At 43.0% G+C, this 26,804-nt stretch overlaps 1 protein-coding gene across 3 annotated transcripts in view; it reads right to left on the reverse strand.

Moving 5' to 3' along the window:
- Positions 1 to 26,804, reverse strand: part of THSD1 (thrombospondin, type I, domain containing 1) — a 29,926-nt gene continuing 3,122 nt past the window's right edge. The window contains exons 2-5 of one of the 3 annotated variants that reach the window (XM_011927434.1): positions 25,614 to 25,752; positions 20,258 to 21,223; positions 9,255 to 9,413; positions 1 to 1,613 (exon numbers count right to left, since the gene is read on the reverse strand). In XM_011927434.1, the coding sequence (XP_011782824.1) occupies positions 235 to 1,613; positions 9,255 to 9,413; positions 20,258 to 21,223; positions 25,614 to 25,671 (2,562 nt within the window). In that variant the 5' untranslated portion in view covers positions 25,672 to 25,752 and the 3' untranslated portion in view covers positions 1 to 234. The remainder of the gene's footprint in view (positions 1,614 to 9,254; positions 9,414 to 20,257; positions 21,224 to 25,613; positions 25,753 to 26,804) is intronic. The other 2 variants (XM_011927435.1, XM_011927436.1) reach the window with 2 other exon arrangements.

The raw sequence follows: 26,804 nt of genomic DNA on the forward strand, positions 1-26,804 counted from the left end.
TTGTTTATATTTTATTATGATTATTAGTAATAAATCCATAGAAATTGAATAATAAAGGAAAAAGCTCAAGATAATTTCTTCCTTGTGAATTCAAACACATGCATACACACACATTCTCCTCTGTGTGTGTTATTTCCTCCTCACATTCTGTCCCATGGTACAAATAGTTACACAAAAGTCTACAAAACACGAGTAGCAGACCCCAGCTGTGTAAAGCTCAGGCTGATTCTCAGTCTAGATCACCAGCTTCTCCACGCTAAGTGTACTTGTGGTTTCATCCTCTTCATTTGACCCCAAATATCCTGGGAGGTCCAGCATCCTCTGCTCAGCCTCAGTGAGGCCAAATGATGTATTGTCATAGAAGGCAAACTCAGGGTGAGTGGGGAAGCTTTGACACTTGTCTTTTCTACACTGAGAAGGGCTCAGAGGACTGACCCTCTGGTAGCTATCTTTGGGGGATGTGGGAGAAGACTGCTTCCTTGAGACACTCTTGTGACTGGGCGACGGTCCCCTACGAGCTCTGTGGGGCTCTGTTCTCTCAATTCCTGCCACTAATCCTGCCTGGCAATCCCCAAGGTCTGGTTTCCTCAAGGGCTGCCCCAAAGTGTAGGATTTAGGGAGAGGGTTTAATGGACCACAGGTTCCACTTGCCCCCTGGAAATGCTCCAGTTTTTCAGGAAACAGGTGGGCACCTCGACTCTGAGGCCTAAATCTGTCCTCTGCCTGCTCCCCTGTCCGCATCCTAGAGCTGTAGGCAGGGGCCTGCCGTGGAGTCAGAGTGGACATGCTCCTCTCTCGGAACGGCCGGGCCTGCCTGGCTTCATGGAAACTCGCTGTCCTCCTGAAATGGGCGTTCCTGGCATGGCTCCTCTCGGATGGGCCCCCTCTGCTGCCCACGTGCCTTGCCTGTGACTTGCGAATCAGAGTCTGGCTGGGGCTTATGGCACAACTGGCCTGAGTTACACTTAAATCCAGTCTGGAGGGAGGCCTTTCCCCGGCGCTGACGGCAGGCTGCTCCGGAAATGGGGATTTGATCCGGAACTTGTTTGCTGCAGCTTCTTCCGGGCTTTCCAAATCTAAGGGAGAGCTGGCAGCCGCATCAATGGCAGTGTCTGTCAGGGGACTCTGAGACACGTGATACACTTTGGTGGTTTCCGTCAGACCTTTCTTTTTCATCTCCTTTAATTGCTGCTGGGCAAGGCGGTAGCTGAACAGAGGTGGGATTATCTTCTGGGCGTTGGACTGGAAGCTCTCGCTGCCAGAGACATCATCCTCGGGAGGCACTGGCCCGCTCCGTCTGTAGGTCAGAGGGATGCCCATGTCCCCTGGACTCCCCGTGGGCCCGTCTCCCCCATCTGAGAAGCTCCCACGCTGCTCACTCAGCTCACAGATATTCTCCTCGTCCGAGTTCTTCCGGAAGCCGGGGGAGTGGATGGAGTTGTGTCGAGCAGGGGTGCTGCACTTGGGGGGGCGGCCGAACCTCCTCCACAGAGTGATGAGCACCGTGGCAATGATGATGAACAAGCACAAGGATATACCAGTGACAGTCACGATGTTGTTGGACTTCACTGGACCCTGGGGCTGAAGAGGAGATGGGCTGGATGGCTGGAAAGCTGCAAAACAGACAAACACACAACAGCAATAACAAAAAAAAAACCACAAAGGAACAGATGTATTTTTACTTTTTCTTTTTCTTTTTTTTTTTTTTGAGACGGAGTCTTGCTCTGTTGCCCAGGCTGGAGTGCAGTGGTGTGATCTCAGCTCATTGCAACCTCCGCTTCCCAGGCTCAAACAATTCTGCCTCAGCCTCCCAAGTAGCTGGGATTACAGGCACATGCCACCAAGCCCGGCTAATTTTTTTGTATTTTTAGTAGAGCTGGGGTTTCACCATATTGGTCAGGCTGGTGTCGAACTCCTGACTTGTGATCCACCTGTCTCGGCCTCCCAAAGTGCTGGGATTAACAGGTGTGAGCCACTGCGCTTGGCCCAAATACGTATTTTCTAGTATTGTTTGCTCTGTACGGTTTTAAGGTCTCTGAGTCACTCACTCTAATTATCTAGCAGCTAAGGAGTGACGGAAAATAAACAAGGACTGGGATTTCTGGTCTTACATATGGATTTCTGCTGGCAGCTGAAGCCAAACAAGATCACCAAAGGGGAAACACTGCAAAAACAGAGAGCGACCGAAGCGAGGTGACCTGGTAAGCTATAATCAAGGTGACTCCCATGCTCACCAGCTCCTGCTGGAATTGGCCTCCAAGTTTCCACACAGAAGTAGCATGTAGAAATTTTCTTTTTTTCCTTTTCTTTTTTTTTTTTTTGTGAGACGGAGTCTCACTCTGTCGCCCAGGATGGAGCACAGTGGCATGATCTTGGCTCACTGAAACAACCTCCATCTCTGCGGTTCAAGCCTCCCTCAGCCTGCCTCTCCTGCCTCAAACCTCCCGAGTAGCTGGAACTACAGGTGCATGCCACCACGCCCGGCTCATTTTTTGTTTTTAGTAGAGACAGGGTTTCACCATGTTGGCCAGGATGGTCTCGAACTCCAGACCTCGTGATCCACCCACTTCGGCCTCCCAAAGTGCTGGGATTACAGGCATGAGCCACCACGCCCGACCAGAAATTTTCAAGGTAAAAATCAGTGTTCACTTAGGATAATGTAAATGTGGTACCTATTGTTAAATGTACCTCTGAGAGGCACATCGGAAAATACCAAGTATTAAATGTGAAATGCAAAATGATTTAGGTAGGCCACATTTAGGTACCTACATATGCATGTCTTAAGGGAAATTAACTGATGAAAGTAAGACTTGGCAAATACAACTCATTTCCCCCTTCTATTATCCAGAAACTGTCTTTCCTAAGTGTTAAATCCTCTGCATTCTCACTCTTCTATTTTCAACTATCCACTCCCCTTCCTACCTTCCATTGTGAGGGGTACTTTTCTTCTTTTTCTCTGGTCAAACTGGTTTGTCCCACAGTCATCAAAATGTTTCATCAAAATGCAGGCACCACCTGGAGCCTCCACCTGTGCTGCCACTGAAACACCTGGAAACCTGAGACCAGCTAATGCCATCTGACCTCCCCACTCTTTCCCCTTTGGTCACCGGTCCTATGGCCTTTTTCCCATGGTTGTATCACCACCACCAGCTCTGTGCTTCATCTTCTCCACCCGTCCTCCCACTGCCCACTCTTCGTACTGTCCCCTAAGGGACAGCTGATTACAAATTCCTCAACATCCCTAACTGCTCCACAAAACACCACCTTCACCTCCTTGTCCCAAATGAAACCAGGCTACCCTGCAGGGCATGGTTTCCCCCAAACCCTCTCAGTGGAAGCTGTCACACATACTTTCTTTCTTTTTTTTTTTTTTCTTTTTTGAGATGGAGTCTCACTCTGCCACCTAGGCTGGAGTGCAGTGGTGCGATCTCGGCTCACTGCAAGCTCCGCCTCCCGGGTTCACGCCATTCTCCTGCCTCAGCCTCCCAAGTAGCTGGGAATATAGGCACCTGCCACCACGGCCGGCTAATGTTTTTGTGTTTTTAGTAGAGATGGGGTTTCACCATGTTAGCCAGGATGGTCTTGATCTCCTGACCTCATGATCCGCCCACCTCAGCCTCTCAAAGTGCTGGGATTACACATACTTTCTTTATAAGTAAACAGGGCCAGAAGCAGAGTGTGCTCCCCAAGCTCATTCCTATTGCTGTTTCCAACCTGCGCTCTTTTACCTCCATAGAAAACTTCCATTCCTTTGATGCCCGTGCCATCCTTGCCAACCACCATTCTACTCCTCTCTCAACACCACCATCTTCCAACCTCCTTCTAGCCATCAGTCACTCTAGCACCTGGGTCCCAGTCTCCCTCACTATGCCAGAGCTAGGACCATCCAGGTGACTTCGGGTCCATCCAACATATAGTAACTTCCCACCGTCGGCTCCTCTTCTAAAATCTTAAACTGCTCAACCCACTCTCTAGCTGTGTTCACTACTCTCACTCACTCACTATTACTACATTAAGACTTCTGATTCTCCAGCCCTCCATTTTCTCCCATCTGCCAGACACTTCCTAACCTCACTTCTCCCCCTAACCAAATTACAACCATGATCCATTACTGAAACCATTTTCCTTCCAACAGCCTCAACTCTTTTGACCTCTAATACTGAGCTATACCCCTTCCCCTGCTCTGCAGCGGAAGTCTGACCCTAGACATGTGAATCTCAGACACATGAATTCCTAGCTGCTGCACTGGTAGAGAAAGTAACACAACCATGTAGGTCAGTGCCCCCACACAGTCACAGCACCCAACCTCAGCTGCCCACAAATCCTTCCATGGGTCCCCTACAACACCTGCTTCCAATGTCACCACTTGCTTAAGCCCCCTATCCAATCCATTTCCTTAACACTCTTAATAGGTCACATACACACAAAATAGAAGCCATCAGGCAAGTACATGCCCAGCTTCTTCTGTGATCCTCCTCTGCCCCATAAACTTACTAGCAGCCACACCTCTATTTACCTTTTTTCTACATAATCAGTGGGAGAACTGTCCTCCTATAAAAGGTGAGGCCACAAGCAAATGCTGTTTAGGCCTCCTTCATCCAGGGGCATCATCCCTCTGCAGCAATTATCTCCAGCTGCTCGTCTATGTAGCTCCTCTTCCTCAGCACACAAACATATTCAAGCTCTTCGCACTTTAGAAAGACCCTTCTCCAACCTTCTCACACTCTCAGACATATCTTGTTCCTTGTCTTCTCAGCCATGCTTACTGAAAAGGGGTCTGCATTTGCTTACTGCTCCTACATCACTTCTGTCTCCTGCAACCTATCCCCAAGATCCCAATTAAACAGCTCCCACCAAGGTTATGAATGACCTCCCAATAGTCAAATTCAAAGGAGTTCGTTCTGCAGCATTGGCTACCGTATATAGCTCTTGCAACTCTCTCTCTCTCCCTTTTGGTTTCAATGAGAACATTCACTTATATAATTTAGAGAGAAGAGCATGAATTTTAGATCCAAGGACAGCTACAGTCCATTCCTGACTCCACTAGTTCTACTGTCTCCATTGGCTGTCCTACCACCTCCATCTCAGAACGCCCAAGACTCACCATCTTCCCCTACAACTTGTGCTTCCTCTGATATATCTGATCTTAAAGGAATGGAATCACAGTTCACACAGTTACCAGTACTAAAATCCTGGGTTTTATCCTTCATGCTCCCTCTCCATCATTTGCCACATACAGAGTCTGAATTCTCCTCTCCCTCCATCACCACTGCTGGCACTTCATTTTGCAAATAGGTTCCTGAAAAATTTTTCTTAACAGGTACATCTGCTGCCATGCCTAACCTTCTGATTTATACCCCTTGCTACAGCCAGATAGAGATACCACGAAAACACAGGTCCCAACCTTCAACGCCCCTCAGGATACGAATCCGGTTTGCTTGGCTGGCCTCATGTCTCCCACCCCTTCCTGGCACACTATCATTCAGCCACACTGAACTACCTTCAGTTTTCCAGGTCTCTTAATGTGCCATCTTCCATGCCTTCATTCATTGCTCCCTTTGCTAAAACTCCCATTTTCACCTCCTTCACCTGGGGGACACCTCAGCTTCCAAACTTCAGCTCAAATATCACCTCCTTGGCTGGGTGTGGTGGCTTATGCCTGTAATCCCAGCACTTAGGGAGGCCAAAGTGGGTGGATCACTTGAGCCCAGGAGTTCGAGACCAGCCTGGCTAACATGGTGAAGCCTCATCTCTACTAAAAATACAAAAAATTAGCCAGGTGTGGTGGTGCGCACCTGTAGTCCTAGCTACTTGGGAGGCAGAGGCAGTAGAATCGCTTAAACCCAGGAGGCGGAGGTTGCAGTGAGTTGAGATCGTGCCACTTAGCCTGGGCAACAGAGCAAGACTCTGCTTCAAAAAAAAAAAAGGATCACCTCCTCCAAGACTGGAGATGTTTTGGGCTTGGATTATCACTACTGAAAGCTTGTATAGCAAGCTATGGGTACATTTTTCATTGCAGGCCCTTAATATTGTACTGAGTATTAAGCCTGTTTATGTGCCTTTTGAGCTACTATAAGCCCCTTCAAGACAGTCATATCTTATCAATATATTCCCAACCACAGTCACAGTAACTTGCATAGTGCTCAATAAACACTAGTTTAACTGATTGATTCATTCCTTCATTATTAAAAAGGCAATAGTAAAATGATCAGTATTCCACCAGATGGAACATCAGTGCAACAGCAATTTAATTATGCTACTCTCTTGTTGAACAAGATAGACCATATAATGTAGAACTACATTCAGACCTTGGCATAAGAACATTCTTTTAAAGCCAAACCAACTTCTGAACTCCTAAACAAGTGAAAACAGTTGAATGATGAAAGACTTGTTCCCTGATGTATCACTTCCTTCACCTGCAGTGGCTGCTCATGACAGTGGGTAGCAGCATTGCTATTACACACCATGAACCTCTTCACTTGACTCTTATCTTTTTACTCTGGCTGGCTTCCTTTAAAATCACAGCTGGAGAAAAGCCCAAAAGCTGCTGGCCTTGCCCATCTCTATCTCTAGCTTTTCCTCTTTCACCTGAAGTAAAGGAGATTTGCTGATGCTATGCAGCCTGTGAATGTATCTTTACATTTCCAAAGATTGAAAATAGCTTGACTAGGACAAAGAGAACACTTGGAAGACATGATCATTTTTATCCACGTAAGCAATAGCTGAGGACCACTTATAGTAGAGGCAGGCAAGTCTGTAGGACTTAGCCTTCTTGCTAACTTATAATGCACAAGTTTCCAGTTCCTACTCAGTATTAAAGAATTAAGATGCCCGCTGGGCGTAGTGGCTCATGCCTGTAATCTCAGCACTTTGGGAGGCTGAGGCAGGTGGATCACCTGAGGTCGGGAGTTCGAGACCAGCCTGACCAACATGGGAGAAACCCCATCTCTACTGAAAATACAAAAATTAACCCAGCGTGGTGGCACATGCCAGAGGCTGAGGCGGGAGAATCGCTTGAACCTGGGAGGCAGAGGTTGTGGTGACCCGAGATTGCGCCACTGCACCCCAGCCTGGGCAACAAGAGCGAAACTCCATGTAAAAAACAACAACAAAAAAAGAATTATTAAGATGCCAGAATATGACATAATATCACATCACATTTTGGAAAAATGATTGTTAATTCCAGGTTGTTGATGCTTCTTCTAGAAAGCCAGATTGGCCTGTATATAAAGGCAAGGTATTCAAGATAGGTAGCTTAGCAAGGAGTCAAATTCAATGCCCCCACTTTCTAGCTTACTGATCTTGGACAGGCCACCCATCCTCTCCATCCCACATCTGCACTATGGAGATAAGAATATGCCTACTTTATGTGTGCAAGGTCCTTAGAAAAATGGCTGGCAGACAGTAAGCTCTCAAGAGATCTGAGCCCAACACAGTGATACCTACCTTGTGGAATTACTGTGAGCCTTAAGTGAGATAATGTATTTTAAGTGTTGTCACATAACGAATTAATGGTAATAACAATAAATAAATATTGTTACATATAAAAGAATAGTAGTCACCAGTGGCCACTGAGTTTAAATTCATCTGAGTGTTATGGAACTCAGATATGAAATGTCTGAACACATGACCCCATCCCAGAATTGAGAGGATAAGGTGTATTTGAGGGAAGCTATACACAAGGAAGGTGCTGTGGAAAGTGAAGAAGACTTATAAAGAAAAGAGCAGACAGAGAAGAGAGCCTTAGAAAACAGTATATCACTGAAGAAATAATGGATTCAGGGTAGGGCCCATGAAAGACAGGCAGATGGAGGGCTAGGAGAAGAGGAAGCTACAATAAGAAAAAAAAAAAAAATTAGGAGAAAGAATAATGTCCTAAAAATGCTGGAATGAAGGGAACAAGGCCTATGATACTGGCTGGAAAAATGATACAGCAAGAAGGATTTTCTAAGGCCACAGGTGGGTTCGCTGGCTGAGATGTTGCCAGGTGCCTGTGGTTTGGGCTAAAAGGTACTCTGAGATCCAAACACAGAAAAGCACATAACTCCTCTATATCCCAAAGAAACAAGGAACTAAGATGGTCTTTTAACCTGGAATTGGAGAGTACAAGAAGGACAAGATAAAGTCCTTGACACAAAGACTTTATCTAAGAGTCAGGAGCGGAGCAGAGCAGAGGCTGGCCAAATAAATGTGGATTGTCTGTCAGAGGGCAGGATGGTGTGTGGAAAAAGCAAGGTCTATTCAGTATGTAACTCGTGGTAAATGAAAAGGATTTAGCTCCATAAGTTGGGGCAAACCTAAAGCCATATGAGCAACATATCTATAGACTATTTACATCAAACACTCAATGACCAGCTACTAGTATGTACCTTGAAGACACTTAGAAGATGCAGGAAAGCCCAGTCCCTGGATGACAGCAGGAAGAAATGTCCCTCTGGGGCTGGGCGCGGTGGCTCACGCCTGTAATCCCAGCCAGCTCTTTGGGAGGCAGAGGTGGGCAGATCACGAGGTCAGGAGACCAAGACCATCCTGGCTAACATGGTGAAACCCCGTCTCTACTAAACATACAAAAAATTAGCCGGGCGTGGTGGCGGGCACCTGTAGTCCCAGCTACTTGGGAGGCTGAGGTAGGAGAATGGCGTGAACCCAGGAGGCAGAGCTTGCAGTGAGCCGAGATCGCACCACTGCACTCCAGCCTGAGTAACAAAGCGAGACTCCGTCTCAAAAAAAATAAAATTAAATTAAAAAATCCCTCTGGGTAGGGGCAGTAAGGAATAACTTAGGCCACTCAGGGGATAGGACAGGGAGTCTTGCCCCATTTTGACAAATAATGGTCTATGTGGTCCCCTGGCTTTTCTGGGTTGGTAGGGAGAAAAGGAAAACTGTTTTTCCACAGTTTTGGTGGACAGAAACAGAGGAAGAAAAAACCAAAAATCTTATGAAGAAATGATCCCTTCCCCATTTTTTGCATTTTTAGAAATTATTTAATATGTCTGAATACTTAATATTTCCTTATCATTTCCTTATCATCTACAGTGGTAAATCCCATTATCTCACTGGTAAGCTACTCTCCCAGCTATTCCCAGTCTTAGATACACTAACAAATACAGGGTTAGTACAACCAACAGCAATCACAGAGCATTAATGAGTCTACTCCTGATCTCAGACTGGTAACTCTCAGGCAGGCCTGGATTCAATATTCCTTCTGATGAAGGCTCTGAGGAGAGACTCACGAAGGAAGCAAGAATACCTACCAGCACACTCCTCCAGGGAACACAGGGAGGTCTCCAAGGACATTCCAGGGCAGCCAGGTCTGGAGGGGAAGGAAGTGAGACACACTCGGCGACGCTCTCTGACACCATCCCCACATGTGGTACTACACTGGCTCCACGGCTGCCACAGTCCCCAAGTTTCTGCAAGGATATAAGTTATGCTTTTAATGCTAGTTCATTTGAGAATCAGTATTTAACTGCACCCAAATGAAACAGCAAAACTCAAATCTCAGGTCTTGAAAAGTCTGTAAGTTGAAGTGTTCCCAGAGATGAAGAAAGCTGAAAAGCATTGCTCCTAACTTTAAAACAAAGAAAAGCTGTATAATTTATAAAATCTTAACCTTTCCAGAACCCAAAAAAGAGCTGAGGTCGCAGGACAACTAACTATCCTGCAATATAAGGACAGATAGGATTCTCCAAGGAAAAATGAGATGCAACTCTTGTTTACCAGGGGCAGACACCAGGCCGCATACAAGGTGGTGAGAAGAGTTCACCTAAAAATGTAATGAACTGCCAAAAGCCTAGTGGGCTAGCACAGAATATAGAACCCCTATGACTCACATACACAAGCAGAATTTATACCCACTTGCAGACTCTTCTCCACGGATCTCATCAAATACAGGAAGCACTGGGGCAGGTGCAAGACCAGACAAAGCCTCCCTCATGGTAGAGGCCCAAGGAGGGAAGGGGAAGCACTGTGGAAAAGACACAGAGTCTCACCTGTCCTCTCTCCATTTCCTCTACTGAATAAAAGCTTCAACCACTTAGGGAAAGTCCTCAAACCCTATTATCCTAAGAGCACCAGTTGATATCAACTGCTTCTAGAGAATGGAAAAAGAAACTCCTTCACCCTTGGGGAAGAGCCAAAACTATCCTGGACCACACTATTAGAGATCTTCTACTACTGGGGAGGGGCAGGATCATCAAGAAGGTCCCATTCCTGAAACTTAGGAACACAGCACTTGCCTAAGACTGAGGCTGAACTAGTACAAGGGAATGCCCTTCCTCTACTCCAGGCTAGCATGTGCCAAGTATCAAGTAACAACAGTCTACTTCTGAGGAAGAGGCATAGCAAAAGAAGAAAGCCTCTCTGATGTGCAGGTTCACACCTAAAGCTGAGGGTGGGACAGAAGCATGGAGAAAACCCCTATAGTCATGCAATGCCTTCCCTAAACACAAAATAACACTAGAAGAATTTCAAATGTGGTAAGCACTGAGGGTAGCCATAACAATGGTAAAAACCCATAGTTCAATTCTTTACTAACCCAACACCAAACTAAAGGCCTAGCAAAAACAGAGGTATGACCATTTCCAGGCATAAATATTTCCATGTCTATAGTTTTTCAAACAAGGTGTCCAACTTTCAGCTCAAAATTATTAAGCACATAAAGCAAGGAAAAAAAAACATAAAACTATTAAGAGACAAAGTAATCAAGATAACCAGACTCAGATCTGACCCAGATATTGAAACTCTCAGAGAGAGAATTTAAAGTAGTTATGATAAATATGCCAAATACTTTAGTGGAAAAGGTGAACAAGATGCATAAACAGATGGAAAATTTCATCAGACTGTTGGAAACTAAAAAGTCAAATGGAAATATTAGAATTTTAAAATATGGTAACACAGATGAAGAAGGCTCATCAATAGACTTGACACACAGCTGAGGAAAGAAACAGTAAATGTGAATACAGGTAAATAGAAATGTCCCAAACTAAAAAACACAAAGAGGAAAAAAAGAGTAAATAAAACAATAGAAGACCTAAGTCCCATACATGTAATTGGAATACCAGCAGGAGAAGATAGAATAGGACACAATAAATACGTCCAAGAACTCTCCAAAGTTAATGAAAGACCCGAAACCACATATCCAAGATGTTCAGAAAACACCAAGCAGGATAAATACAAAAAGCAATACTGTACCCAAACTGCTGAAAACCAAAACCAAACCAAAAACTTTGAAGGCTGTGGCTGAAGGGTAGGAGAATATACCACCAGAGAAGAATGACAATAAGAATTACAGCTGACTTCTTGACAAAATTATCCAAGCCAGAAGATAATAGAATGTCATCTCTAAAGTACTGAAAGAAAAAACTACCACCCCAGTAAAAATATATATATATGTATATTATATATATATATTTCAAAAATAAAGGAGAAAGACTTTTCCAGAAAAAAAATGGAGGTCATGTATTGCCAGCAGTCCTTCAATACAAGAAATGTTCAAAGAAATCCTTTGGGCAGAAAGAAAATATTAACAGACAAAAATCTGCATTTATATAAAGAAATGAAGAGTGCTGGTAATGGTATATATAAAGGTAAAAATCATTTTTCTCACTTTTAAATGCTCTAAAATATCACTGATAGCCTAAAACAAAATAGTGGCAATGTATTGTTTGTTTTTTTGTTTTTGTTTTTGAGACAGTTTCACTCTTGTTGCCCAGGCTGAAGTGTAATGGTACGATCTTGGCTCACTGCAACCTCCGCCCCCGGGGTTCAAGCAATTCTCCTACCTCAACCTCCCGAGTAGCTGGAATTACAGGCATGCGCCACCACATCCAGCTAATTTTTGGTATTTTCAGTAGAAACGGGGTTTCTCCATGTTCGTCAGGCTGGTCTTGAACTCCCAACCTCAGGTGATCTGCCCACCTTGGCCTCCCAAAGTGCTGAGATTACAGGCATGAGCTACTGTGCCTGGCCATATTAAGTGTTTAATAGCATATGTAAAGTAAAATTATGATAATGATCACACAAAGAATGGGAGGAGTGAATTGGGAGTGTATTGTTCAAAAGTCCTTATACTACATGTGAAGCAATATAATACCTAGAGGTAGACTAAGAGTAAAGATATATATTATAAACTCTAGGACAACCACTAAATACAATTTTTTTTTTTTTTTTTTTTGAGACAGAGTCTTGCTCTGTTGCCCAGGCTGTTGTGCAATGGCGTGATCTCAGCTCACTGCAACCTCCATCTCCCAGGTTCAAGCGATTCTCATGCCTCAGCCTCCCAAGTAGCTGGGATTACAGGTGTGCATCACGATGCCCAGCTAAGTTTTTTGTATTTTTAGTAGACACAGGGTTTCACCATGTTGGCCAGGCTGGGCTTGAACTCCTGATCTCAAGTGATCTGCCTGCCTCAGCCTCCCAAAGTGCTGGGATTACAGGTGTGAACCATGGCACCCAGCCCACTAAATACATTTTTAAGGTATAAACAATAAACCAATAGTGTAGTTAAATCATTAAAATATTCAATTAACCTAAAGTAAGGCAGAAGAAAAAAGAGGAAAAAACAGAATGGATGTAACAAATATAAATCCAGCAAAATAGGAGATCTTAATCCAACCATATAATGATAAAACTAAACACTAAGTTAAAAGACATAGATTGTCAGATTAGATAAAAAAGCATGATCCAACTTTTTTTTTAAAGCCCACTTTACATATAAAGACATATATATGTTAAAAGTAAAAAGACGGAAGATATGCCTTATGAACATTAATCAAAAGAAAACTAGAGTAACTACATTAATATCAAACAAAATAGATTGCAGAACCAGGGATATTACCAGGGATAAACAGCAACATTATATAGTGATAAAAGAGTCAGTTCAGCAAGGAACCTCAATCCCAAATGAGGATGTACCTAACACCGGAGCTTCAAAATACACACAAAACCCTCCCAGCCATTATTGATTGATACATGTGAATTTCTCATCCAAGCAGATATGCAATCACTGCCAGACAGAATAAATGAGTAATTTCCCTATAAATAATTACTCTGGCAGGCATGGTGGCACACTCCTGTAAATCCCAGCATTCTGGGATGCCAAGGCAGGTGGATCACTCGAGCTCAGGAGTTTGAGACCAGCCTGGGCAACACAGCAAAAACCCATCTCTACAAAAAATGCAAAAATTAGCCAGAGATAGTGCCATGCACCTATAGTATCAGCTACTTGGGAGACTGAGGTAGGAGGATCACCTGAGCCGGGGGAAGCCGAGGCTTCAGTAAGCCATGATCACACCACTGCACTCCAGCCTTGGCAGCAGAGTGAGACAGTGTCTCAAAAAAATAAAATAAAACAAAAAAATAAAGAATTATTCCAAGTCCCCTGTCTATCAGTACCCATCCAACCCCAAGTTCTATCAGATCCTGCCAACACTAGGCACCAAAACACACTCTGCATAAAACACTGTCTTCATCCTTCATGGACAGAAACTTCTAATGCAGTCAAAGGTATACAAAGCACTACAAAACATAAAACGTGTAGGGCAGATGCATTCTCAGGTGAGCCAAGTGGTGCAATCTGGAGTGAGTAATGGAATATGAGTTCTTTAGAGTAATTAAAAGGATTTTCACAACAGTGGGAGGGTTACAAACCAGTATCCTGAACCAACATCAACTGAGGTGTGCTAATTATGTTCCATCTAGAAGTCCAAGTGAACATAATGTTGAGCTCCTCATACAGCATAACAACGAGCTGGCTTTGTCTTCAAAGCTTCAGAGCTGTTCCCATACTAAGCCCCCTTGCTTGAAAAGCTTTGAGAATCTCCTATTAAAGTCTCTCTGAGTTATAGTATTGTGATTTATTTTGGGAAAATCTACTGGAAATCCCACTACTGTAAATTCTAAATTGAAAATTAAATCAATATGTATTTTATCCTTCCCCATGCTCATATTTAAGACCACAAAAGTTAGACTTACACATGCTAAGAATCTTTTGTTATTCCTTCTGAACTCTTTTACTTTATATAATTTAAGTACATAAAGTCATTTGTCAAACTAAAAATAAAAATTCCACTAGTGAGGATCAGAAAAAAAATCAGTTTTGATTTAAAAAGTGTATTTTTTGATTAAAAAATTATATTTATTTATATATATATGTAATGGAACTCATATTCCATTACCCACTCCAAAGATTGCACCACTTGGCTCACCTGAGAATGCATCTGCCCTACACATTTTCTTTATGTTTACCTTTGGCTGCATTAGAAGTTTTTGTCCATAAAGGATGAAGAGAGTGTTTTATGCAGAGTGTGTTTTGGTGCCTAGTGTTGGCAGGATCTGATAGATCTTGGGGTTGGATGGGGACTTAAAACAATTCTTTTTTTTTTTTTTTTTTGAGACAATGTCTCCTTGCTGCCAAGGCTGGAGTGCAGTGGTGTGATCATGGCTTACTGAAGTCTCGACTTCCCCTGTCTCAGGTGATCCTCCTACCTCAGCCTCCTGAGTAGCTGGTACTACAGGTGCATGGTACTATCCCTGGCTAATTTTTGCATTTTTTGTAGAGATGGGTTTTTGCTATGTTGCCCAGGCTGGTCTCAAACTCCTGAGCTCAAGTAATCCACTTGCCTTGGCCTCCCAGATTACTGGGATTTATAGGAGTGCACCACCATACCTGCCAGAATTGTGTGTGTGTGTGTGTGTGTGTGTGTGTATATATATTTTTAGATGACGTCTTGTTCTGTAGCCCAGGCTGGAGTGCAGTGGTGCAATCCTGGCTCACTGCAACCTCTGCTTCCTAGGTTCAAGCAATTCCCTTGCCTCAGGCTCCTGAGTAGCTGGGACTACAGGCATGTGCCACCATGCCTGGCTAATTTTTGTATTTTTGGTAGTGATGAGGTTTCACCGTGTTGGCCAGGATGGTCCTCAATCTCCTGACCAAGTGATTCACCCACCTCAGCCTCTCAAAGTTCTGGGATTATAGGCATGAGCCACCACAGCCAGCCAAAAGCAAAAATGTTAATGTCAAAAAAAAAAATCTCATTTTAAAATGCTGTGTTCTTTTTCCTTGAAAGTAAAATCATAGCATGTAGGATACCAAATAGTAAAACAAAATGAACATTTAAGTTAAGCTTTTATGTCTCAATTTCTAAATCAAATTAATCAAACAGTAAACACAGGAAATCACTCAAAACAATGAACAAATTTAAGTAGGCAAATATTTGTAAATGTCTTAAGTAACTCCTTCTGATCCCTGAGATCTCTGCTAATAACTCTGAGGAAAATACTTGGCAAAATGGGAACTCATTAGATAACTGTAGTTCATACATCAGAAATGAAGAGCAAAATGACCAATACTCCAAATAGTCCCACTTCATGAATGAAAGGCTGTTTTGTTTGTCCTGTTTAGATGTCCATACATGTGCTCGCACTACATGACAAACCTGTTTGTCCAGGCTAAATGCTTTTCAGCCTATTATGGAGGGTTTTGAATAAGCAAAATATGTCTTCAATGTGAAAAGAGAGGTTTGTTTCTACCCATAAAACTATCTGAAGGAATACAGCCTTTGAAATATTCACATCTGCAAGGCATTTGTTCAAGAAACCAAGGTAACTAAACAAATCATGATTATAAGAAAATTCTATAGACATAGGGGAGTAGCTATAAGCAGTAGGAAGAGCAGTAGCAGCTGGGACAAGCAGTTCAGATTTTCTTTGCATAGACAAGGCTTCCTTATATTGAACAAATCATACTTATGGTTGGGCCTGTGGGCTCCCAAGTGGTTATGGGTGTTCCAAGAGATGGGTGGCACAAGATGAAACGGTAAGTTAAGGAGGAAAAAACAGAACCTTTTTTTTTCCATCTAAAAGCTTTGTACTGTTTAATACATGGATTGACAGTCAATTTGCATAGAAGGCAGTCACAGAATAGTGGTCAAATTAAACTCTCAAGCTATTCCATCTGGATTTGTGTTCTGACCCTTCTATTTAAACACCATTGACCTTGGGCAAATTACTTAACCTTTCTGTGCCTCCATTTCATCACCTATAAAATTGACAATGTAATGAGTTGAACTCATAAACTTGTTATGAGAACGAAATGGGTTAATATCCATAAAACAGAACAGTGTCTGGTGCAAATCACTATGTAAATATTTATCCCATTAAGTGGAATAAAGATTACAAATAGTCATTTTTGCCAAATCCATTATGTATTTGCTATCAATTGTTATTTACATATTATCCTAAGATCCTCAGACATATTTGGAAGAAGAGACAAACATAAAACACAGAGATCGAGACCATCCTGGCCAATATAGTGAAACCCCGTCTCTACTAAAAATACAAAAATTAGCTGGGCATGGTAGTGCACACCTGTAGTCCCATCTACTTGGGAGGCTGAGGCAGGAGAATTGCTAGAACCCGGTGGGTGGAGGCTGCAGTGAGCCCAGATCGCGCCACTGTACTACAGCCTGGGCGACAGAGTGAGACTCTGTCTTAAACAAACAAACAAACAAACAATTATTCTATTTTCAAAAGGAACTAATAAATTCAGTGTGAGTCAGTGGCTCACACAAGTCATGGTGAGTCCCTAAGTGGTACCATTCGGCAAAAAAGACACTCTTTACTGGTCAGAGATAGAAAATAAAAGGAGAACTCAGTTCAGTCATAAATTTATATACTAAAAACACAGGAAGTCACTGAGGTTCCTGTCTCAAGCATAAATTTAATTTCTCAGACCAACAAAGTCAGAGCTGGTCTGACACACCAAGAGCCAGGGTCTCCAGGCATGTTTAGCTCTCCCAGTTACTGCCCCAGCCCTGCTGTTCTGATATGTCTCACAGTTGCTGCATGGGGCAGCCCCACAGGGAGCCCCTGACTACCCTCCACCTGGACACACAGAGAACCACTCCCGTTCTGCCCTTTTCCAGCGTCTTCCTGCTGCTGCTGCTGTGGGAAAAACTCCAGCCTTTAGACATGCAATGGAAGCCACCAAGGTGAACCTCCTGCCCCCATGCGACCTTAATTAAATGGCCCCAATTTCTTGATTTCCCTTGATTCATTTCTGCTAAATTCAGTGAGATTTTTTCCCCCACGAATATTTTCTTTTGAAAAGGCAAGAATATTGGGCCAGGCATGGTGGCTCATGCCTATAATCCCAGAACTTTGGGAGGCCAAGGCAGGTGGATCACCTGAGGACAGCCAACATGGCGAAACCCCATCTCTACTAAAAATACAAAACTTAGCCAGGCGTTGTGGTGCACATCTGTAATCCCAGCTACTCGGGAGACTGTGGCAGGAGAATCACTTGAACCTGGGAGGTGGAGTTTGCAGTGAGCCAAGATTGCGCCACTGCACTCCAGTCTGGGCAACAGAGCAAGACTCTATCTTGAAAAAAAAAAAAAAATATATATATATATATATATATATATCTTAGATGAATATTCGTTCAACCTAATTGTTTTTCTCCTAATATCTAGTTGAGACTAGCCAAATCTGAGTTCAATTTTCACTTAATAAGCATTGAGCACCTCTGAATGTGCCAGGCATACTAAGTGGGCCAAATAAAGACCATAAAAAGCTTCATAGCAGCACGAGTCAGGTTTTGCCACCAAATGAGCTTCCCCCATCTGCTGTGCAGAAAGGATTTATAGGGAGAGAAAGACATTAAACAAGCAATGGCAGAAGTGATAAATGCCATCAAAGAAGAACGAAAAGATGCTGCCCCAGCTTACAGCAGAGGAACTGAACCTGAGATCATGGAAGAGTAACCCAAGTGGAGACTTGGAGGATGGGTTAATGTTAACCAGGGGAAGGAGAGAGGAGGGTGTCCTGGGCCCCAGTGCAGAGATGGTGACTGCGAGGATGTGGGGGCAGCCTGACCATGGAAGGTTTTATGGATTTGCATCCGCATGCCTAGTGAAATAACAGGTTTTAAGAAAGAGAATAGCCTCAGCTGACCTGAATTTTAAACAATCCCTTTGGCTGCAGTGAAAGAAGAAAGTGGACAGATGGAAACCGATTAGGAATCTGTTCTGAGCCTAGGCTAGGGGTAATGGAGATTTAACCCCCAAGTGGTGTCAGTGGAACTGAAGAGAAGTGGAGAGATTGAGACACTCGGGAGACAAAGCCACAGGACTCAGTAATGTAGCATTTATAGTAGGTAAAGAAGAGGAAGATTCCTGGCTTCTGGTCTGAACAGTAAGATGGTTGGTGAAATCCTACACTGAGAAGCAGGATTAGGGGGTACAATGATGAGTCTTAGTCCAGAAATGCTGCTTCTGAGGTGCCAGGGAGACATCCGAGGGATGCAGCGCCTGGATGCAGGGGACGAGCAGGGAAGAGACGTCCACCTGGAGCCATCAGCATCAAGGCTAATCACCTGGCAAGTGTGTGAAGAGTAAATGAAAGACAACCAGCACTTAAGGGAGACAGACAGTGGAACTGGCAGGCCAAGGAGACTGTGAAGAGGCAAACAGGGAGAGGGGAGGTGAGCAGGGCAAGTATGGTGTCACAGAATCAAGGTCAATGAAGACGCTGGCTGAAGTGCCCCTGGATTTGGAGTCCTGTACCTCATTTGCTGGCTGCTTCAGTGAGAGTATTTCAGGGGAGGACTGGGGCATGGAAGCCAGTTTGCAATAGGTTGACAAGTGAATGGGAGGCAAAAAAAAAAAAAGAACTCTCAAGGACAGGCAAATTTTCCAAGCAGTTTTTGGGCTATAAAAGGAAAAAGAAAGAGGGTGATGTCTGGGGAGAACATGGGGTCGGGATGGTTTGTTTTGGGAGAAGAGAAATAAGTACATTTCAAAACTGATGAGAATGAGTCTGTAAAGGAAGGACAGTTAAGGATGGGAGAGAGAGGGGATAATGACTAACAGAAGGTTCCTGAAATGAGCAGAGGGGCTGAGATCCACAGTGGAGGGAAGGAATAACACTTCTTCCATGGCGGCAGGAAAGCAGGGGAGAGGATAGGGTGGGAGGATGGGTCTGACATCTACAGGTATACAGATCTTTTGGTGGGAGGGTGGAGTTCTCACTTAATGGCTTCCAGCTGCTCTGTATGGTAGTTGGCAAATCAACTCTGAGAGTTAATCAGTGGGCAGGGGTTAAGGTCTGAGGGGAGTGGAGGAGGTCTGAAAGGACTGTTGTATAGAACAGGAGCAAGACCTGGTCTGGGTGACATGCTGAGCAGTACGCAGGCCCTGCCAAGGGTGAAAGCATGATCCACCCATAATGGCGTCAGGCCACCATGATGTAACCTTGTCACTCAGCCTTAGCAACTTGGATGCAGTGGGTGGCTGGCAGATGGCTGGATACATGCAGAGCTGGGGTGTGCCCTGCTAGGTGCATCGAAAAGAGAGGCTAAGGAGTTTAGGATATTGGCAGGAGGGTAGTTAAAGGGATGAGCCATGGAATCTACGCTGGATAGAAAAGAAATGCAAGGAGGGAAGTGGCCAGTGGTGGAGGAGAAAGCCAAAGGAAAGGGTCTTAAGGAGAGGAAGTGGGTAAATTTGCAAAAAGGAACACTGGGGGTTACAAAGTCAGGCTTGTGCAGTCAGGGGACACTGGGCTTACCAGGGATAAAGATAAAAAGCGAACGAGACCATTTCTGCCAAATTAAACTACTTGCTAAGACCAGACTTTCCCCCAAGAAAAGGGAAAGAAATGCAAAGAGCAGCATAGGGAATTAATGGAATTGTCATAACCCCATTTCTTCATGATTAGGTAGGGCATTACATGAAGAATACAGAATCCCAATACATTTTTAGAAATCTTGCTTTGATTTCTCACTAAAAAGGCCACATTCCTATAATGAATGACTTAGAAGAGACACGCTCAGCTAGAGGAAGACAGAAGTTCCTAATTTGGGATTTGGCTTTGAATTCCAATAATCTCTGCCATGAACTTACCATATGATTTAATAATGGGATTTTTAAAATGTAATGTAATGTTTATTCAGCACTTCCTAAATGCCAGGCACTATCCTGAGTGTTACATGTTGATTTCGTTCAATCTCCACGACTCTGAAGTATGTACTTGTATTGCCCCTGTTTTACTGATGGGGAAACGAGACGTAAAAGATGTTAAGTAGGTTTACCAGTATTCTTACTTTTTCAGCTGAGGGTGATAATGCCAATTGGTACATTGTAAGGCATGAACCATAAAAATGATGGTACAATTCACCTAAAGTTCACCTAAATTCTAAATAATTTTGATTACATGAAGGATTTGATTTAAAATGTTAAAAAATCTCAATACAAACCTATATTTCTCTGAATCAGCATGCACTCCTTCTCCTTTGCAGAAAAATGGCTTCTGCTTGAAATGCCAAAGTCAAAGCAGTACTTATTCTTCCCCATGTCAAACAAAGTACAGTTAAAAATTGTCCTCCTCTCTCCCAAGGGCAGGCTGTTTTCAGCCAAGTGAATGATCCTCTTCCCAGGGGATCTGGGTGCCTCCCTGAAGACAGTGACCACTCCTTGGACGAAGGTGCATGGTGGAGGAAGCACCATTACCTCTACCCCGGACTCACATGTGAGTTCTGGCACCATCACCAGTTTGTATCCAAATTTCTGGGCCAGGTCAATGGGTCCTGTGGAGGTAATGACTGAGTCTCGCCCAAGCAGCTTCAACACCACGGTGACATAGGCTTCTGGCCCCACGGGTGCACAGCCAAACTCAACCCACTGACCTTGAGCAAGTTCTGTCCTTTTGCTGGTTCTTATTTCCAGCGGCTGTCCTGAATTTCTTCTTGCCTCAGGAACACTGTTGGTGAAGATGACATCCACTGCAATGTCGGGCTTGTCCACAGGAAACGGGCACAGTGGTTGACTGGTAAATAGGCCCACTTGGAAGGTGCCTTCTGCTGCCTTGGCACTCCTATTCAAGTCAACGTGAAAGACAGGCCATTCCACCTTCAGAAAGGCACTTTTCTCCCACCAGGGGAATGGAGTGCTGTTGTCTGTTGCTTCTGGAATCATCGTGAACCAGTAGTCACCAGCCTCCTTGAAATAGAAGCACTCAAACTTGAGTGTTCCCTGGGACTGGTTGGTCAGGAGGTACTTGGCAGTTACAGTCTGATTGGTGTTGGCCTCCAACAGCAGGACAGATACATTCCTCAGTGTCCCATTAGCACCAGCAAAATACTGGAAATCCACATACACAGTATCGTTGCTTAGTGCTACATGGCCTGGCTCTCTCAAGAGGAGATATTCAGCTTCTCCAAGAACTGAAATGAAGTGGTCAGAATTGGTTTTTAAAAGGTGCATTTGAGAAAAACTATTGATGACATTGATGAAAACAGAATAAAAATTTTTTTTTTTTTTTTTTTTGAGACAGGTCTTCATTCTGTCACTGAGGCTAGTATGCAGTGGCACAATCACTGCTTGCTATACTCCTAACCTCTTGGGCTCAAGCGACCTCCCACCTCGCCCTCATGAGTAGCTGGGACTACAGGCACATGCCACCACACCCAGCTAATTTTCTTTTTGTAGAGACTGGTCTCAAACTGCTGGGCTCGAGTAATCCTTCCACCTCAGACTCCCAAACTGCTAAGATTATAGACATGAGCCACTGTACCCAGCAGAAAACAGCATTTTAGACAAGAGAAGTTAGAACTGAGCCAGGGATGATATAAAATGATACTGAGTACAGATCCTGGAAGCTGGCCATTGTGCTCTTTCCATTCTGAAGTGATTCTGTTCCTTCTTCATCTTTCATAGTTATGTTAAAATAATTAGTGGTAAATACTCTGAATTCACCACATTCAACAATGTGATATATCTGCAATGAAAATCTATACAGCTTGAATAATAATTTTTAGGATTAAAAACCCAGTAGCTTATACTGTTAATCATATTCTGGCGTTTAGATATTTGGGGAAAATGGATATACAGTGAAGAGAAAGCTTGATCTAAATGACACAATACAAATTGTTCTGGATTATTTTAAATGTAAAACCCTAAATTTACTTCAAAGTTATTATTTTCTGATATTCAAGACAAGCACTGGGGAATTTTTACCAGTAAAGGAATCAGTGTCCTCAGTTGTATGAGGCAGACATATTTAGATGGATAAGAAATGTTGACACTTTATTCTGCATGGATAACCAAAGGGATAGGGTGAACATTTATGAAATAACTAGGCTTGTCCTTGGCAATTTAATGACATTACAGCAACTTGTATTTGCCTAGATAGGACAGATGACTACTACTTCTCAAGTATCATTCTGTTAGGATCAATCATATCTTTTAAAAAGAGACCCAGCAGAGCAGCTTAAGTGAAAAGTGCAAAGAACAGACACACAAGAATCCTTGTTTCTATTTTGAATCCTATCCAAATACATATCAAAGGAGGCAGAATTTGGCAAAGCAACAGTCAGCTGGCCCATGGCTAGGGTAAGAAACAGTTCTAGATGTAAGGGACTGAAGTTCCCTTTAGGTTTGAAAAACAACTTGTGTAAATATGAATTTTTTTTCTTATTATATATGCCTCAGAATATATATGTAAAAAGGGGCCCATGTGTTTTTTTGTTTGGGCTGGCAGTCTTTAAAATGCCCTTATATATAAGCAATAATCTAATGATTATTAGAATCAGCACATGAATATCTTGGCACACAGAAGAGTTTTTAATTAGCACAGCATTTCACCTAGTTCTCATTTGAGATGAGATGAAATGAAAGACATGAAACTTGGATGACTTGAATGCTTGATTATCACTTGTTTGAAACCATAATCAGATAAAGTTCTTTTTTTCTCCAATTAAGCAAAAACAAGTTGTGGGATATTCCCTTTTGTTTAGAGATGACTCAAAGTTGAGGAAGGTGGCTGATTCTGGTGCAGCTTGTATAGTGGTTCAGACCCAACCTGGTACCTTTCTTGAACTGCTGGGTGAAGAGACCCCAGCACTTACCACAGCCCAGGGAAGTGCTTAAGACTGAGAACAAAGTCATACTAATTTGGATCTGAAGGGGGCAGGATGGTTCTGTGGTCCATTTAAGAATAAGAGGCATGCATACACCACTTAGTTAACTAATGAAAGTCTATTGCAGGCTGGTCCGATGGTAGCAGGTTATCAGAACTTATTAACAGTAGTGTCACCAAAGTTGGTATATGACCCCCAACTACTAAATTTGACTGGCTTAAAAAAAAAAAAAAAAAAGCAGTCTATTGTGTATGACAGGGATTGTCAATGAAGCAAATCAGATTCTGATTTGATGGGAGCCAGTCAATGAAAAAGACACACATGCCCCGTTGGAAATGGAGAACAAAGATGCAATTGATGGGTTCCAGCAGCAGCAGATAGGAGGTATGTACTAGAGGGAGAATTTGCTACTTTAGAACTCCTGTTAGAAAACTACAATTTGGGCCAGGTGCGGTGGCTCACACCTGTAATCCCAGCACTTTGGGAGGCCGAGACGGGTGGATCACCTGAGGTCAGGAGTTCAAGACCAGCCTGACCAACATGGTGAAACCCTGACTCTACTAAAAATACAAAAATTAGCTGGGCATAGTGGTGGGCGCCTGTAATCTCAGCTACTCAGGAGGCTGAGGTAGGAGAATTGCTGGAACCTGGGAAGCGGAGGGTGCAGTAAGCCGAGATTGCACCACTGCACTCCAACCCGGGCCGACAATAGCGAGACTGCATCTCAAACAAACAAACAAACAAACAAAAAACACTACAATTTGGTTCTACCACATCCTGACTACTATAGTATACAGGTAATGGTATATTTTGATCAGTATTAAGTAGAGATAAAGGGGAGTAAAACAGATCTACAACAATACCTACTTTTTTTATTTTATCGGTGGCTTGTGCACTCAACTTCTATGCTCTTTTTTATGCTCATTCAACTTTTATTTTCATATTCCAGTAAGAAATTTTGCTCTTAACAACAAACACCCTTGCATAATTTGTTTAAATGGAGAATTTCAATGCTTTATTTATCATTATGAAACCAAGAACACATACTTTTTTGCAGAAGGCTGTCACATGTAGAGTAATCTGTGTTTTTTTTGTTTTTGTGTTTTGTGGTTTTTTTTGAGACAGACTTTTGCTCTTGTTGCCCAGGCTGGAGGAGTGCAGTGGCACGATCTCAGCTCACCACAACTTCCACCTCCCAGGTTCAAGCGATTCTCCTGCCTCAGCCTCCCAAGTAGCTGAGATTATAAGTGCGTGCCACCACGCCCAGCTAATTTTTGTATTTTTAGTAGAAACGGGGTTTCACCATGTTGGCCAGGATGGTCTCAATCTCTTGACCTCGTGATCTGCCCCCCTCGGCCTCCCAAAGTGCTGGGATTACAGGCGTGAGCCACCGCATCCAGCCAGAGTAATCTGTTTTTAAAGAAGGGATACATTATTTTTCTTTTTTGTTTGATTTGTTTTGTTTTTGAGACAGAGTCTCACTCTGTCGCCCAGGCTAGAGAGCAGCGGCGCGATCTCGGCTCACTGCAAGCTCCGCCTCCCGGGTTCATGCCATTCCCTGCCTCAGCCTTCCAGGTAGCTGGGACTACAAGCACCCAGCACCACATCCAGCTAATTTTTTTTGTATTTTTAGTAGAGGCAGGGTTTCACTGTGTTAGCCAGGATGGTCTCGATCTCCTGACGTGATCCACCCACCTCGGCCTCCCATAGTGTTGGGATTACAGGCTTGAGCCACTGTGCCTGGCCAAATTACTTTAAAATAAATGAATCCCACATTGGCTTTCCTTAAATCCAGTGTCTTCTTGTATAAATAAACTTCTTAAAAAAGAAAAGACTGAGAAAGGAAGTCTACTGAATGAAATGAACAGCAGTGCTCTGGTCCATTTAACCAACTGTGCCATTCACATTACACAAGTCAGTGTCCTCTATATCTTGGATCAAAATTTCTTCACCAAATTCAAAAACAACTTCCACTCCCATACCATCAACTGCCTAGATGTCTATGAAATATTTGGAAATCATCAAAAGAAAAGTAGTGAAGATTACATCATATTGTTGATTCTATTGGTTCAGTAGTTGTATAAAACTCTCTGAGAAATGAACTCAATATTTAGTTGAAACGAATGAAGAGAACAGACTTTAAGTACCTACTATCTGCTCATTCAGGGTGTTTCGCATTCTTGATATTATCATAACAACCCTGTGAAGTCAATATCATTGCTGAGATTGAAAGAGATGAAGAAACTTTTCTAAGAGCACACAACTTTCAAGGATTGAAATTCAGATTGGTTCCAAATATACGTTAGCACCAAAACTCTGTCAAGTGAAATCTTATGTAGAACCCTAATATATACAACACCATTGATTGTGTGTATGAAGTGATTTATCACACTGAATTACAGGGAAATCAAAGAGAACTCAAGGTAACATGCTTGCCTCCAATTTTTTAAAATTTGAGAGAGTTGGTTTTTTTATTATTTTTTTAAAGAGTTAAAAATATAAAGTGAAATATGATTCATGTAGAATCACTGAAGCACGAGAGAACCCAGGGTTGCAAGGGTCATGGTTTAGAAAGCACTGCACTGTAGACCCTACCCTGCCTCCTTCATGAAGAGTCATCAACATCAATGCATTTACAAATGTCATATTTATGTTTTATTCCTACCAACAGCATTAAGTATCCCACAATACTCACCATAGTCACAGAGCACCACCAACAATAGATTTGAAAAGTCTTTCAACATTGGTTTCATTCTGATCGGCAAAATCCCAGGTCTTTAGTCTCCTCATGTCCTTTCTCACGTACAGATTGTGATTTTTTTCCTCAAAAACACCTGAAATTAGAACCTCAAAAAATGATGGCTCCATTCAATGTGATTGATAAAATAGTAATCATGAAATGACAAAACCATTCTAAAACTCAAACTTCCTAAGTGATATTGACAGGAAACTAGAGAGGATGTTAATTTTCCCTGGGGCAATGACTTATAATTATACAAGCGCCTTTCATTCCATTATAACTCACAGGTCAAGAATACACAGGTATGCCCAACACCCACTAAGATTATCTTTGCACAACACCAAAGTCTCTTCTCTTTACAGCTTATCCTTAAGTGGAGAGTTTATCGTTATTTGCTTAATTTTATCGAAGTTAATAACCAATTTGGATACATTTTCACATTATTTATCTGCTTGGCATTTTACACTGAGAAATTTACTAAATTTCTGCTAAACTTTAATTTAGCATTGTGTTATATATACTCAAATGCTCCCTACCTGGCGTCCATAAATGGGCTAACACTTCCTTGCACAATTGGTGTGTTACCAGGATTGCCTCATTTATCGATTCCTAGGAGCTACATCCAAGCGATCAAAGCTTTTTTAAAAAAAGATACCCCAGAATACTACAATTAAATGTGAACTTCATGTGGCCCTGACTTCCCTTGTTTAGGGCAGCCTAAGGAGAAAACAGATAAATAACAATCATCTTCATCAGTCTTGAAATACTTGTTGCTGCTGGTATGCATCACGAGATCGGTGGTTCACACAGCAATCTTCCCAGTCTACCTAAGAGGGCAGGGAAGACCTTGCTGGCCTGTGGTTCACAGCTATTTGTTGGAAGAGGCACTTATTTTATTTAATTAATTAATTAATTTAGAGATGGAGTCTCGCTCTGTTGCCCAGGCTGGAGTGCAGTGGCAAGATCTCGACTCACTGCAAGCTCCACTTCCGGGGTTCATGCCATCCTCCTGCCTCAGCCTCCCGGGCAGCTGGGACTACGGGCGCCCACCACCACGCCCAGCTAATTTTTTGTATTTTCAGTAGAGATGGGGTTTCATCGTGTTAGCCAGGATGGTCTCGATTTCCTGACCTCGTGATCCGCCCG

Source organism: Colobus angolensis, unplaced genomic scaffold (assembly GCF_000951035.1).
Source record: "Colobus angolensis palliatus isolate OR3802 unplaced genomic scaffold, Cang.pa_1.0 Scaffold712, whole genome shotgun sequence".
NCBI classification, from domain to species: Eukaryota; Metazoa; Chordata; class Mammalia; order Primates; family Cercopithecidae; genus Colobus; species Colobus angolensis.